We start from the raw sequence: 16,339 nt of genomic DNA on the forward strand, positions 1-16,339 counted from the left end.
TATAACTATGTCTGTATGTTTAGAAAGAGAATAGTTGTGTGTGTGGTGACATGTAGAGGATACTCAGAGTAGTGGATAGATACTCTATAACTATGTCTGTATGTTTAGAAAGAGAATAATTGTGTGTGTGGTGACATGTAGAGGATACTCAGAGTAGTGGATAGATACTCTATAACTATGTCTGTATGTTTAGAAAGAGAATAATTGTGTGTGTGGTGACATGTAGAGGATACTCAGAGTGGTGGATAGATACTCTATAACTATGTCTGTATGTTTAGAAAGAGAATAATTGTGTGTGTGGTGACATGTAGAGGATACTCAGAGTAGTGGATAGATACTCTATAACTATGTCTGTATGTTTAGAAAGAGAATAATTGTGTGTGTGGTGACATGTAGAGGATACTCAGAGTAGTGGATAGATACTCTATAACTATGTCTGTATGTTTAGAAAGAGAATAGCTGTGTGTGTGGTGACATGTAGAGGATACTCAGAGTGGTGGATAGATACTCTATAACTATGTCTGTATGTTTAGAAAGAGAATAATTGTGTGTGTGGTGACATGTAGAGGATACTCATAGTAGTGGATAGATACTCTATAACTATGTCTGTATGTTTAGAAAGAGAATAATTGTGTGTGTGGAGACATGTAGAGGATACTCAGAGTAGTGGATAGATACTCTATAACTATGTCTGTATGTTTAGAAAGAGAATAATTGTGTGTGTGGTGACATGTAGAGGATACTCAGAGTAGTGGATAGATACTCTATAACTATGTCTGTATGTTTAGAAAGAGAATAGCTGTGTGTGTGGTGACATGTAGAGGATACTCAGAGTGGTGGATAGATACTCTATAACTATGTCTGTATGTTTAGAAAGAGAATAATTGTGTGTGTGGTGACATGTAGAGGATACTCAGAGTAGTGGATAGATACTCTATAACTATGTCTGTATGTTTAGAAAGAGAATAGTTGTGTGTGTGGTGACATGTAGAGGATACTCAGAGTGGTGGATAGATACTCTATAACTATGTCTGTATGTTTAGAAAGAGAATAGTTGTGTGTGTGGTGACATGTAGAGGATACTCAGAGTAGTGGATAGATACTCTATAACTATGTCTGTATGTTTAGAAAGAGAATAGCTGTGTGTGTGGTGACATGTAGAGGATACTCAGAGTGGTGGATAGATACTCTATAACTATGTCTGTATGTTTAGAAAGAGAATAATTGTGTGTGTGGTGACATGTAGAGGATACTCAGAGTAGTGGATAGATACTCTATAACTATGTCTGTATGTTTAGAAAGAGAATAGTTGTGTGTGTGGTGACATGTAGAGGATACTCAGAGTGGTGGATAGATACTCTATAACTATGTCTGTATGTTTAGAAAGAGAATAGTTGTGTGTGTGGTGACATGTAGAGGATACTCAGAGTAGTGGATAGATACTCTATAACTATGTCTGTATGTTTAGAAAGAGAATAGCTGTGTGTGTGGAGACATGTAGAGGATACTCAGAGTGGTGGATAGATACTCTATAACTATGTCTGTATGTTTAGAAAGAGAATAATTGTGTGTGTGGTGACATGTAGAGGATACTCAGAGTAGTGGATAGATACTCTATAACTATGTCTGTATGTTTAGAAAGAGAATAATTGTGTGTGTGGTGACATGTAGAGGATACTCAGAGTGGCGGATATAGTTCCACATACAAATACAAGCAACAAAAATCTGAAATTAAATAATGTTTAAAAGCGAAGTTTTTCTATGATTAGGATTGGTCCGTCCGTAATGTTTAGCTTATTTTTGGTTAATTTAGACATGTTATAATTGTCTTATCGATTTCAAACTTTGTAAGATGATTCCTATGACACGGTACAGGAAGCGTAGAAACTCTATAATAATTACTAGAAAGTCAGTGCGTCTATTTAAAATATACTGGCTTTTAACTTTTTTGACTACAACTTTTTCTATGATATAATCATTCTTTTCAATTGATTTTTGAAACATTGATTTAGACAACAAGATACAGTATTTCAAGCGAAGCATCTCTATAATCTAGACCTAATATTTTAAGTATGTCTTTAAAGTTAAACAGAATTCTGCACAAAGTACATATGTACAATTTTGTGTACAACTTTTAATTAATGTTCAGCTAAGTGTTCATGTTTATTTGTCCTACCGTGTGCTTTCAGAGCTTCGCTTTTCTGGATGTAGTCATTCTCGTTAAAGTAGGCATACAATCATATCAACCAAGATAGTTGAAGCTGATAGGTTTACCTATATTAATCATCGGATTCTTGTATATAAAGGAAGGGAGGGGACATTAAATAGTATTTCATACTGGTCCCCAAAGTTTAAGTTCTCTCATTGGTTGGCTAATCTTAATATGTTGGTACTGACAAGCAAATTAGCATCTTCAGTTAAAGCTTCTTACAAGGGCAATTTTATAATATTACGACAATTATATACCGGACAATTTATAGTTAACTTGCTAAATAAGTGATTCTATACTAGGAGATTTATGATTCCAGTCTTTCCTCCCCCCCCCCCCCTCGTGACGTCCTTGCCAACATCCTATTACTTGGAAACATGTGTTGTATACCTGTCCACAACCAGGGCGCATTGTTGCCATTCCATCTTAATTTTCTCCTTGGATTCAGTCTCCTTCCTCCGGGTCTCAGAGGTCATCAACCATTTTCTTAATCTTATAATCAGATCCTGCAGCCCTGGTGGCAGCTTCTCCATCCTTTCATAAAATATTCACATAAAGTAGTAAGGGTTTTTAGTCTAAAGCTTAAGATCTCATTAACTACTGAACCAATTTGGTTATCTATTTTAGGTAAGCATTACATAGATACTGTGATGGTTTTATGCCATTATATTTTCACATTTATGTCTTGGGATTGTTTTAAGCTATTTTTTAGCCCCTTAATAGCTAGGGGAGCAGCTTTTAGTTCTATTATATAAAGTAGAAAGGTTTTTTGTCTGAAGCTTAAAAGCAAAACCGATTCAGTACTTCTTTACAGTAAAGCTTCACAGGCCAAAGGATGGTTTTAGGCTAATTTGTTATAATATTTGGGTCTTACAAAAAAATAATAAAAAACATTGACTTCTTTTTGAATTGGTTGAAGACGTAAAAACTAGATGGCTAATAGTTGTATCTAATACTTACGAGTGAAGAATATGAGATTCTTTTAGTTGTTGTTTCAAAACTTCTTCTTCATTTGGAAAAGTCATTACATTCCCCTCCTCTCCAGGCCCTATACCATTCTAAAAAATCAATTTATTTTAAAATGATGCATACTTCATGTTTTTAGCAGGGATATAAAGGGATAAGACATTGGACCTTGAATTGATATACATCCACCAAGATGATGAAAAGATTATCACTTTTGCAGATTAAAATTATTGTTTGTAAATTTTTTAACTTCTGTTTTAGCCAAGAGGTTTATAAAAGTACTTAAACGAAAGAGTTGGCACTTAAAAAACCTTTGAAGCCAATATACTTTTGATCACCCCTCCCCCTCTCTAGTTACACCTAATGCATTTATTAAGTAACTGGACAAAGTGTCTTAAAAATCAGCCATGTGACGTCATAAAAATAAGGGATTATCCATCTCTTTTTTAGAGATTTTCTTTCCCATTTCTCCTCTCATCTCCCTCATTTTTATGACGTCACAAGGCTGATTTTTGAGACAATTTGTCCAGTTACATTTATCAACCCCTGATTCTGATTTAGTGACCGTTGGTTGAAGCCAAAGTGTCCGATATAATGCTTCATACAGGGTTAGAAATCCCTAACCGAACTAGAAACAATGTATTAAAGGGGGTTATGAAAAGTTAAGTATAGCAGATGCTCGACTTGGTAAAAAAAAGGGTCCTACTTAATTCATCGAAGGTTTTTTTGCTGGTCTGATATGTATTTATGATTGTGTGTTTGAACCGCACAGGGGAAATTTTAAAAAGATAAATAGTTGGGGCATAGAGAAAACAAAAACAAAAAAAAGTTAAAAATCGTCATGTTTAAAATGGACGTACGGACATTCTGGTAACGATTATAGAGTTGCTACGCTTTCTAAGTCGTACCTAACTACTACAGAAATCATCATGCAAAGTTTGAAATCGATAAGATAATTCTAACATGCCTAAATTAACAAATAGAGCTATCCGTTCCGTACGGACGGACGTATGGACCGACCCTAATTATAGAAAAGTTTTGCTTTAAAAATATATGTTTTGACTGTTGATTACGGATAAACGGACGCTACAACTTGAAGAGTAGCTTTGCTATTTTTAAAAAATTTATTACATACCTGTCTGTAGGAACATTTATCTTCTTCAATTTTGATATACAGCATCTTAGCAAGAATATTGAACACAAGATACCGAACAAACTTCGGAACTCTAAATAGTTTTACAATGGATTATTATTACTTGGATGTTACACTAGATTACCTTTTACTTTGTATAAAGTGAAACTTGTAGCTGGCTGAAATAAAGACTTACATCCCTTTATCCCATCCCCTCTCCTTTTACTGGATGACGAATAACAACCAATAAATAAAGTCTAAAAAAATTAACGACAAGTTTTCCTCTGTCATAATATCCACGTATATTCTACATTCATTAGTTTTATATTGGTGATCAAGCAAAACAGCAAAACAGCAAAACAGCAAATAGCACATCTACCATAATGCTAAACTCTGTCTGTACGTCCATTCCGTTGTCTTCCCGTCTTTAAGAACCATGGACGTCCTTTTGGGGAAAGATCAATATTTTATTACATCTTTAAAATTAAATTACATTTTGGGTCAGACCTCACGTCAGTAACGGATAGTTCTTATCCTTAATCTACGCGTAAAGATTGTCCAATCGATTTAAAAAGGTGATTTTATAAATATTAGGTACAGCCCTTTAATCATTAGTAAAAAGTCGATATGTACCTTGAATCATTAAAAAAATCAGATAAACAGAATAATTGTATCATATAAAAAATGTTGTTCAAAAAAATTACTACGTTTTCTAAAACGTATCAAACTGTTACAGGAATTACATTGCAAAGTTTGAAATCGGTAGAACAATTCTCACTTGCCTAAATTAAAGATAACAAACACCCTTTTTATATAAAGGAATCATTTCAAAAAAAATCCTTGTAGAATATTTGGTATTTTTTTGATAAAATGATGTAAACACGCATATATATACACTTTTTTACATTGTTATCAATACATATACATCATTTAAATTTGATGCATGCTCTGCAATTATTCATTCCCGCCAGAAATTTAATTTTATAACTTTATATACAATTAGAGGCCTCTAGGGGCAATTGAGGAGGGGGAAGTTATTTTTTTCTAAAGACGATTTCTCTTGAGAGGATACTGGTATCCTCCCTCAAAATAGCAATAAACCTTCCCAGGACCTATGGGAAGCTACCCTGTAAAAGAGAACCATATCGGTTCAGCGAATAGCGAGATCCTTTTTTACAAAAAAAACAGACTGACAAACATCCTGTTACTTTATTATAAATATATTATATAAATTCTTCAACAGTTTCTTTCATATATTCCTTAAAGGCAAACCAAGAATACAATTTTTAGATTCCTTGAATTTTATAAAATTTTTATTGTGATGTGTATTGATAATTAGGATCCTCCGAAAGTTAGTGAAGGATTCTAATTCGATTTTTAGAATAAAGATTATCATCCGCTTGTAAGACAACCAACCCTTTGATTGCATGTCCGTTGTCTGAGAAGTCCTAACTTTGCATGGTAATGAGTTGTGCCTGTTTATAGATCAAGGTATTCCCCCTACTTATGACTATATTTGACTACTATTTTTGACGCGCACCTGACATAGCAGCAGTAGGAACCATTTTTAGTCTTTAGTTATGACGCGGTGTCGAGCCTAGTTCACTTACCCGACGACCAGTGGATGCTCTACGTGTTAAGCCACTGTCGCGGGTATTTCAATTATTTAAAGCAGGAATTATAAATAAAACGTAAAAAGCCAGCTCCGGGAAACAAATGTTAGTGAAACACAATTTTAGACAAATTAGATCAAAATTTACATAAAAATTTAATTTTTCTTTATACTTTTATTCAGACGGGTTGGGGATAACGACAACCCCCCCCCCTCCTCTCCTTTCTAGAATATCTTTTTTAAAAAGTTTTATAGAACTAAAATAAGCACAATTTATAAATATATGGTAGTAAAAAACATTTATAGAATTTTTCTTAGCAGAGCAAATATTTCTTTTAGTTTCTATATGTTCAGCACTTTTTAGTTTTAGAAGCGCAGCTTCTCTTTAGATATTGTATGTTACCGACATCGCAAGGGACATAAGGACAGATAGGCTTCTTTTATACCTTAATAACCTACCTTCTATACTAGCCATAAATAAAATATGTTCTAATTTTTTTTTTTTACAAAAAAAAAATTATTGTTGCGCTTCTTAACGAATTTCTTGTCCTTGTTATATTTAATACAATTAGTATTTTTTTTAAGGTTTCCACATCGAAAATCTATTTTTCAGGATTTCTTTTTCAGCTACTGTTGCTATAAACGAATGGATATTGTGACAGGTGAAATTGTTGTCAATTTATGCTACTAATATAGTCCTCAAATATTGGTCAATACGTTCCTCCAGGGCAGGGTATGGGGTAAAGTCATAACGGGGGATGGGGTGTAACGTTATATTAGCCAGCTGAGAGTAACATTGTATAAAGGTAAATATCCACGTATTATATATCCATTTATATAAGCATTGCAGTTTTTTGAGCGAAGCTAATCTCTATATTATTTTGCTAGTCATGTCCGCCTGTCGTTCAGTCTTTCATTTATGCAGATACGAATATCAACTTATAAACTATAATAATTACTATAATTACCTTCTTCCTTTAATTACTCTATGATGAAGATTAACAGTAACAACAGATAAACTAAAAATAATAATTACCTTCTTCCTCTAATTCCTCTATAGTGAAGATTAACAGTAACAACAGATAAACTAAAAATAATAATTACCTTCTTCCTCTAATTCCTCTATAGTGAAGATTAACAGTAACAACAGATAAACTAAAAATAATAATTACCTTCTTCCTCTAATTCCTCTATGGCGAAGATTAAGAATACCAATAGATGAACTAGACAATAATTACCTTCTTCCTCTAATTCCTCTATGGTGAAGATTAAGAGTAACAACAGATAAACTATAGATAATAATTACCTTCTTCCTCTAATTCCTCTATAGTGAAGATTAAGAATAACAACAGATAAACTATAGATAATAATTACCTTCTTCCTTTAATTCTTCTATGGTGAAGATTAAGAGTAACAACAGATAAACTATAGATAATAATTACCTTCTTCCTCTAATTCCTCTATAGTGAAGATTAAGAGTAACAACAGATAAACTATAGATAATAATTACCTTCTTCCTCTAATTCCTCTATAGTGAAGATTAAGAATAACAACAGATAAACTATAGATAATAATTACCTTCTTCCTTTAATTCTTCTATGGTGAAGATTAAGAGTAACAACAGATAAACTATAGATAATAATTACCTTCTTCCTCTAATTCCTCTATGATGAAGATTAAGTGTAACCACAGATAAGCCGGTTGCGATGGATACTATTGATATTGTTACTCCATAGTATAATCCTAAAAAAATTCAAAGTTGAAAGCAGTATCTCCAAACTATTTATTCAATTTAAAGATTTAAAGTCTATAAAAAAAAATTCAGATATCATAGTTTTTAAGTGTATAATAGCTTAAAAATTTGAATTTCGGCCCAATACCGAATCTTAATATAAGACGTACAAATCGGTTCCTACTGCTGCTATGTCAGGTGCGCAACATAAATAGTTAGAGTAGGGGGAATGGATTGACCCAAAACAGGTGCAACTCATCACTATTTTTAAGAGCAAACAAAAGGTTGGTTGGGCGTGGGCCCGTGGGGCCATAAAAGTAATGCAAAGCAATCAATCAAGATCTCGTGGTGCATACCCGTTTTCATAGGCTTCAGGCTATTTATCTCTCAACCTATGAAAAAAAGAACCTTACCTATAAGAGGTAGTTTTTCTGAAGTTGGTGGCATACTCTCCCCTATAACCATCAAGAATACAGTCATGGACAGTAGTGTTGTTATACCAAGAGTAACCTAGTCATAAGATAGAATTATTTTTCTCAAGTTGGTGGTATACTCTCCCCTATAACCATCAAGAATACAGTCATTGACAACAATGTTGTTATACCAAGAGTAACCTAGTCATAATATAGAATTATTTTTCTCAAGTTGGTGGCATACTCTCCCCTATAACCATCAAGAAAACAGTCATTGACAGTAGTGTTGTTATACCAAGAGTAACCTAGTCATAAGATAGAATTATTTTTCTCAAGTTGGTGGTATACTCTCCCCTATAACCATCAAGAAAACAGTCATTGACAGTAGTGTTGTTATACCAAGAGTAACCTAGTCATAATATAGAATTATTTTCTCAAGTTGGTGGCATACTCTCCCCTATAACCATCAAGAATACTGTTATTGACAGTAATGTTGTTATACCAAGAGTAACCTAGTCATAATATAGAATTATTTTCTCAAGTTGGTGGCATACTCTCCCCTATAACCATCAAGAATACTGTTATTGACAGTAATGTTGTTATACCAAGAGTAACCTAGTCATAATATAGAATTATTTTTCTCAAGTTGGTGGTATACTCTCCCCTATAACCATCAAGAATACAGTCATTGACAGTAGTGTTGTTATACCAAGAGTAACCTAGTCATAATATAGAATTATTTTTCTCAAGTTAGTGACATACTCTCCCCTATAACCATCAAGAAAACAGTCATTGACAGCAGTGGTGTTAAACCAAGAGTAACCTAGTCATAATATAGAGATGATTTTCCAGTATGGCTTCCAAACCGATGGATTTCCACTGGATTAGAACTGAATCTCTGGATTAGAACTGAATCTCTGGATTAGATCTGAAAAATGATGTATATAAATAATTTTCCACAAATAGTAAAACAAAATTAATACCAGTTTTGTTAGATTGTACCTTTGTACCCAATTGTACCCAAAGTCTAAGACTACCTACAAATCTAATATTTGATCCATTTTTCATCCTATATCCTAAATTAGCAAGGTTTTTTTTTGTCTGAAGTTAAGATTTTAATAACTACTGAACTGATTGAGTTTCCTTTTTTGGGAAGCTTCACATAGGTCCCAGATGGTTTCAGACTATTTTTTTAGACTAAATTAAATATGAATATATAAAGTAGTAAGCGTTTTTTGTCTGTCCCGAAGGATTTCGCTAACCGCTGAACCAATATTGTTCTCCTTTACAGTGAAGCTTCGTATAGGTCCTGGGAATGTTTAAAACTATTTTTGGGAAGAGTGTCTGCACCCCAATCCCCCCCAAAATATTTTTTTACTCTTTTAAACTCAAATTTAAAATGGGATGAGGTAGACTTTTCCCACTCCTACCTTAAGTGCCCCTAGAGGCTTCTAGGGGGCGCAGCCGCTAGTATGAATATATAGTCTTATACCAAATATTCTACCTGAATTCCTATCTTTTACGAATCAAATAAGACATATATGAAGCTTCTCGGAAAAACCAAAAATATTCAGAAAATAAACTTTGCTGCTTTAATATACAATTTTTCTCATTGAATCTACAATGTTATAGTGCCCATAAGTTTGTAATTTACATAAAAAAAATATTCATATTAAAAACACATATTAACATGCTATTGATAAGCCGTAATGGATATATAATATTTACGTGGATATTATGACATAGAAAATTTCTTAGTCAATTTAGGTTGCTAAAATGTAGCTCATTTATTGTTCAGTTCGTCCATCTAGCAGGAGGGGAGGGGATTGAGTAAAGGGATATCGATGGGGGGGGGGGGGTATCGTTGTTTTAGTTCTCTGCGAGTTTCACTTTATTAGAGAACATGAAAATCTGGTGTAACATCCACGTAATAATATATCCATTCAGGCAGTCTTGAAAGAAATGTATACCACGCAAGGACGATTTTATCTAGAGGTAGTCAAAGCCTTCTAGATAAACAATAATCAGCGCAGCATTGAAGTTATCAACTTTCTGTCTATTAAAGAGTAGTTAAAAGCAGGGGCAGAGGAGACATTGGGTTGTTTATTACACTAGTCCCCAAAGATTCTTTAACGTTTTCTTTTCGTAGTTCAACAACATTGGGGATTTTAATTCAATTTTTAATTAGTTGAATGTGTCCAAACGTTTCAACAACCATTTATATTTTACAGAAGGAGGATGTACACTATTTATCGTCTATTGTCTAATCCCTTTATATTCATGAGTTTAAAGCCAAATACATTAGGTAAAAAGCAAATCATCCTAAATTAAAAAAAAATGTTGGAATAAGATCTAAATGCAAGATATGAATAAAAATATAATTTATACTTATAAGTTAACAAAGCTGGATCTTTAAATCATTTTAATGGTGATTTAGATCGGGGTGCCTCGATCTGATTCACAACTAAAATGATTTAAAGATCAAGCTCAAGAGTTACAAAAATGGATATATATTATTACTTGGATGGTAAAATAGATTTTCATGTTAACTAATAAAATGAAACCGCAGCGGGCTAAAATAACACTTCCCTCCTTCCACCCCCTTTACCCCATCCCATCCAACTGGATGAACAAACTGACCAATTATCGCGTTGCATGTTGACAAGCTAAATTGGAAATTCCCCTGTCATAATATCCACGTATATTCTATATCCATTGTTACAACCACAAAGATACTAGTTAATTGTATAGTAGCTGAGCTACTAAAAATATCTAGATTGCACATTTGATTGATTATAAAAGATTACATCTATATTCAATATTATACAAAAAGATTTACAAATATATTAAGCGCAATCATGTCTACATAAATGAACAACTTCCCAGTATGGCTTTCAAACAAATTTTTTATCCGCTGGATTAGAACCTGTTTTTAGCCATACTGAAAAACCATGTATAGCATCATAAAACAGTAAATTTTCCACGAATATTAAAATGAAAATCATAAATTTAAAATCAGTTTTATCGCATCATATTTCCAAGGATATCAAAATGAAAAATAATAAGATTATAATTAGTAATAATTTGATGATCTTATTTTTATATTCGTAGAAAAGTGTCTGTAATACGATGCTATACATAATTTTTTAGTATGGCTGAGAAACGGTTCTAATTTAGCGGATATTAATCGGTATCGAAGCCATACTGCAAAATACATTTTCTGCACTGCTAAAAATTAAATATACAATCCACTGACACCTAACATAAGAACAGAAAGATGGACAAATACAACACTCACCTTTTCACCCGAATCTGAAGGCATGTAGAATCCAAGTAGGGCTATTCCAGTTATTAGAACACACGGCAGGATTAGATTAAACACTAAAACAAATTATCATTAAAATTGGCCTCAAAAAGAAGTTTGTTGCCTTTTTAGCTTCCACTATTGGCTAAAAATGGATTTATTTTTACTTGTATCTTACACAAGAATATCATGTACTCTAATAAAGTGAAACTTATAGCTGGCAAGAAAAACGACCCGCCGTCCACCCTCCTCCCGTCCTACTGGATGAACGAATTGACCAATAAGTGATTTCCATGTTATCAACCTAAATTGACAACAATTTTCCCTCTGTCATATTATCCACGATTATATTATATATCAATTGTGCTAAATTATATCTAAGGTGAAATAGGGGGGGAATGGGGGTATTTTGTGATCCACTCATCGGTTCTAGGGATTATACCTAAAATAAAGCGTAAAATATTACAGCAATATTCTATGAAAAGATGTTATTTTTATCTTTTATTTAATACACTCAACAAGAAAAAATAGAAATGGAACAATTTAGCATGGTTGCGGATTCGGAAGCCGCCCAATTTTATAGCGGTCAGTTAAGCAGTGGTATTTTACCCTCCCTAAAAAAACGACGGTCAGTAGTAGTAGTAATGATATGTTATGAAAAGAATGCTATAGGGAAAGGTAAGGCTGTCCAAAGATTTAAGTAAAAGAATAGATGAGGCACGAGCTATATGCAACTTAACCCACGAGGTGGGGATTCTGTGCCGACTTTCAATTGTGTCTTTGAATATCAGCCAATATTAACTCACACGGCCAAGTCGCTACAAAAGAGCAGAAAGGAATTTGCTAGCCAATGAAAAGGGTCCCCACCACGTGGGCTAAGTAGATGTCTGTGTTATACATCTATACTTATATATTTATTGCCCAAAATTGTGCCGGTCGGTTGTCTAAAGTGTCTGAAATTTGTAAAAGGAAATTTTACCGCGGCTGTTGAACCTTGAAATTTATTGCAGAGTTTGATTTACAGTGCACGTGAACATATGGTGGGATAAGTACTGGTAATTTTTCATTACAGATTAAGACATGGACACCATTACAGATACTATTTCATTTCTTCAGGTCTTATTACATTCTTTTTCGGGATATTAATAGTTATTTCTTTCATCGTATTATAAACCGCTTTCCGCGGATATAGAATGTACAATTATAAGATTAAAACTAGTTTTTTTAGCCCCGAGGTGCCGAAGGCTATATTTTGTCAAAAAACTGTTAAATGCAAAATCTATAGCGATTTTAGACATGCTATATTCAAACACTTACATGAGTAATTGTACAAGTAATTGCCATTTTGAAAATCAAGTTTATACAACAGTTCTATCGTGTAATAGCCATGAAAATATCCATCAAAATAGTATACAAATGTATATGTTCCAAATAGGCGCACAGACTTTAAGGTAATAGTCACAGAGTTCTTGCACTTCCAAGATAATGTTTACCTTAGTGATACAGGAATGTTTGAATTTTTCAGAACAATACAATTTTTCACAATATTCATGTATTCTATATCCTTTATCTCTAGTATGAAAAATTAACTTATCTTTCATCTTATTCCTGGTTATCTACCATTCTTTTTACACACTAAAAGGTTTCCAAGTAATGGACAGACAAAGTGATTTAAGTGATCTAATAAAAAATAAATCTTTGTATAATCCAATATTTTCTAAAGTGAACCCTTTTAGCACCACCCCCCCTCTCAATCCGTGAAATTTTCTGGATAAATCTGGTTTTAATGGCCTCTCAGCGAAAACTCTAAAATTTAATTAATTTGTCATTGTCCCTGTATCCCTGGCTATGTAATATCTGGATAGGGCTTACCATAGAACAAAGGTGGTCTTCTAAGAGGGAGATGAATGGTACTATCTGGATAAAACTTACTGCAGAATAAAGGTCGTCTTCTTAATACAGCTTACCATAGAATAGAGGTCGTCTTCTAAGAGTAATATGGTATGTAATATCTGGTTATGGCTTACCATAGAACAAAGGTCGTCTTCTTGATATAGCTTACCATAGAACAAAGGTCGTCTTCTAAGAGTGAGATGATATGTAATATCTGGATAGGGCTCGGCACAGCAAGAATAATAAACAACATTTCTCTCAACTTTCGCCTCAACCAGGTCCCACTCTCCATTCTATAAAAAGGTTTTTATGATTAAGATATAATTTCTAATTTTATCAAAACAAGGATGACAACATATAAGTAAAGAATCACAAAAAATCATGGAATGGACAAATATAATGCAAAAACTCCAAGAAAATCACGAAACCTTAACAATATAATGTTTACATCTTTTGAAGCAGCATGACCGACAGACAGATAGGCAAAACAATGTATATATTGAATTCGCATATTTCATAGTAATCTTCAGTATAAATTTCATCTGTCTATCTTTAATAGAAGCCGAGAAAATTACATTACCCCCAAAGCGTTACGGGCGGACTGACGGCCAGAAATAAATGGGCAAACATGTCAATGATTAGCGAAGCATATAAAATATTAAATGATAAAAGCCCAACTCAGTATAAAGAACAATAAGGAAAATAGTTTTTAAAAGCGAAGCTTTTCTATAATTATGGTCCGTCCGTCCGGAACGGATAGCTTTTTTTTGTTATTAGGCATATTAGAATTGTCCTATCGATTTCAAACTTTGCATGATGATTCCTGTAGTAGTTAGGTACGATTTAGAAAGCTTAGCAACTTTATAATCATTATCAGAATGTCCGTACGTCCATTTTAAACATGTAGGTTTTTTACTTTTTAACAACAATTTTTTATGTGATCTAATCATCCGATTGATCTGATTTTTGGTATATTGATTCCTGGGACAACAAAGTACAATATTATAAGCTAAGCAACTCTATAATCAAGTCCTGAAAATGTAAGCATATACATAAATATTATCCTGTATCAAGCAGTTTTTCAACAAATTTACTTACAATTTTGCATCGACGTTTACACATTTATATTCTGATTATTCAGTTCTGTAACTCTACAAGTGTTAATGTTCGTTTGTCCAACCGTTTCAGTGCTTCGCTTTTATGGATGCCATCCTTGTTATATTTAATTTCATCACTGAAAAAAATCATGCTTAAGTTAAGAAAATTAAATAAAAAAGAAATAGAAGTATTAAACGATATTATTCAATTTTGTCGAAGAATGGTTATTTCTAGCATCGTATTATATCCAGTTTTCTACGAATATAAAAATGTCATAAGATTAAAACAAGTTTGTTAGACCGTGCCTGCATTTTATATCCGCGCAAAACTGTTTATAATACGATAAACAACTATTATAAAACACTATTATTCTATTTTGGTGGAGAAAGCATTGTATTTGTTTAGTCACATTTTCAGATTGAATAACCAAAGAATAATAATAATAATAATATTATGGAATAATCAATTAAAGCTTATCCATACATGAAAAGAAGAAAAACAAGGATGACAACATCCATAAAAGCAAAGCACTGAAACGGTAGGACAAACGGACACTAACACTTGTATAGTGTCAGAACTGAATAATCAGAATATAAATGTATAAATGTCGAAGCAAATTTGTAAGTAAAATTGTTGAAAAACTGCTTGATACAGAATAATGTTTATGGACATACTTACATTTTTAGGACTTGATTATAGAGTTGCTTCGCTTATAATATTGTACTTTGTTGTCCCAGGAATCAGTATACCAAAAAATCAGATCAATCGGATTATTAGATCACATAAAAATTTGTTGTTAAAAAAGTAAAAAAATCAACATGTTTAAAATGGACGTACGGACATTCTTGTAATGATTATAGAGTTGCTACGCTTTCTAAATAGTACCTAACTACTACAGGAATCACCATGCAAAGTTTGAAATCGATAGGACAATTCTAACATGCCTAAATTAACGCAAAAAGCTATCCGTTACGGACGGACGGACCGACCCTAATTATAGGAAAGCTTCGCTTTTAAAAATAGCTGAATAAAGAAAAAATAGAAAAGTAGTATTGACATAATTTTGTTATAAAACTTGAATATAAAAGCACAGAAAAATAAGACTGGAGAACATAATCAGCCAAGCAGGAAGAAAAAACGAGGTTCAAGTTGTATTATAGTTTGATCGGAGAATCCTAACGTGAAATTTTGAAAACCACCTATTATATCCTACATCAAACACATACAAAATCTAACAATATTAATCCTATCCTCAGGAGTGGGGACAAAACACCTAATTTAAAAATACCTAATTTAAAAATGCCTAATTTTATAAATGTCTAATGTGACAAAACACCTAATTTATAAATACCTAATTTAAAAATGTCTAATTTAAAAATACCTAATTTTAAAAATGCCTAATGTGACAAAACACCTAACTTTAAAAATGCCTAATTTTATAAACACCTAACTATAAATACCTAAGTTTCAAAATACCTAATTTTAAAATACCTAATCTAAAAAAACCTAATTTTAAGTATTTCTTAAAACTGTTGTTAAATATATTAAACTGGCGGCTACGCCCCCTAGAGGCCTCTAGATGTGATTGCAGTGCATAGGGGAATTCAGTTAAGTCTTTGGGGGGAGGGGGGGGGATTGAGGGTTCATGACACCCCCCCCTCCAGAATTTCAAAGGTTGAAGGACAAGGAAACAAATGAATTATAATTTTTTTGGTTTCTTTCCTAACCTAAGTAACCGTAGCATCCCTTTTTTTCTTAGGGGTGATAGTTAATCATCTCCCATTTTTGTTCTAGTTTGATAAAGAAAGATTGAAGAAATATTAAAAAACGGAGGGGAGGGGGGATTTTTTCAAAGGGTGATTTCTCATTGGAAGGTGTTGGTAACCTCCCCAAAACCTTCCCAACCTTATATAAACCATCCCATGACATACGGGAAGCTTCATTGTAAAAATGCAGGGGCATCCAAGCTTTTTTTTGGGG

At 33.0% G+C, this 16,339-nt stretch overlaps 1 protein-coding gene across 2 annotated transcripts in view; it reads right to left on the reverse strand.

Moving 5' to 3' along the window:
- Positions 1-1,394: 1,394 nt before the first annotated feature.
- The window catches only part of LOC145316399 (neuronal acetylcholine receptor subunit alpha-10-like), a 32,162-nt gene continuing 17,217 nt past the window's right edge, over positions 1,395-16,339 (reverse strand). For both annotated transcript variants that reach the window (XM_080156870.1, XM_080156869.1), the window contains 8 exons: positions 13,431-13,554; positions 11,363-11,445; positions 8,065-8,161; positions 7,566-7,662; positions 4,311-4,401; positions 3,170-3,267; positions 2,600-2,743; positions 1,395-1,725 (listed from right to left, as the gene is read on the reverse strand). In XM_080156870.1, the coding sequence (XP_080012996.1) occupies positions 1,635-1,725; positions 2,600-2,743; positions 3,170-3,267; positions 4,311-4,401; positions 7,566-7,662; positions 8,065-8,161; positions 11,363-11,445; positions 13,431-13,554 (825 nt within the window). In that variant the 3' untranslated portion in view covers positions 1,395-1,634. The remainder of the gene's footprint in view (positions 1,726-2,599; positions 2,744-3,169; positions 3,268-4,310; positions 4,402-7,565; positions 7,663-8,064; positions 8,162-11,362; positions 11,446-13,430; positions 13,555-16,339) is intronic.

Source organism: Acartia tonsa, chromosome 4, assembly GCF_053477335.1.
Source record: "Acartia tonsa isolate MP-2025a chromosome 4, ASM5347733v1, whole genome shotgun sequence".
NCBI lineage: Eukaryota > Metazoa > Arthropoda > Copepoda > Calanoida > Acartiidae > Acartia > Acartia tonsa.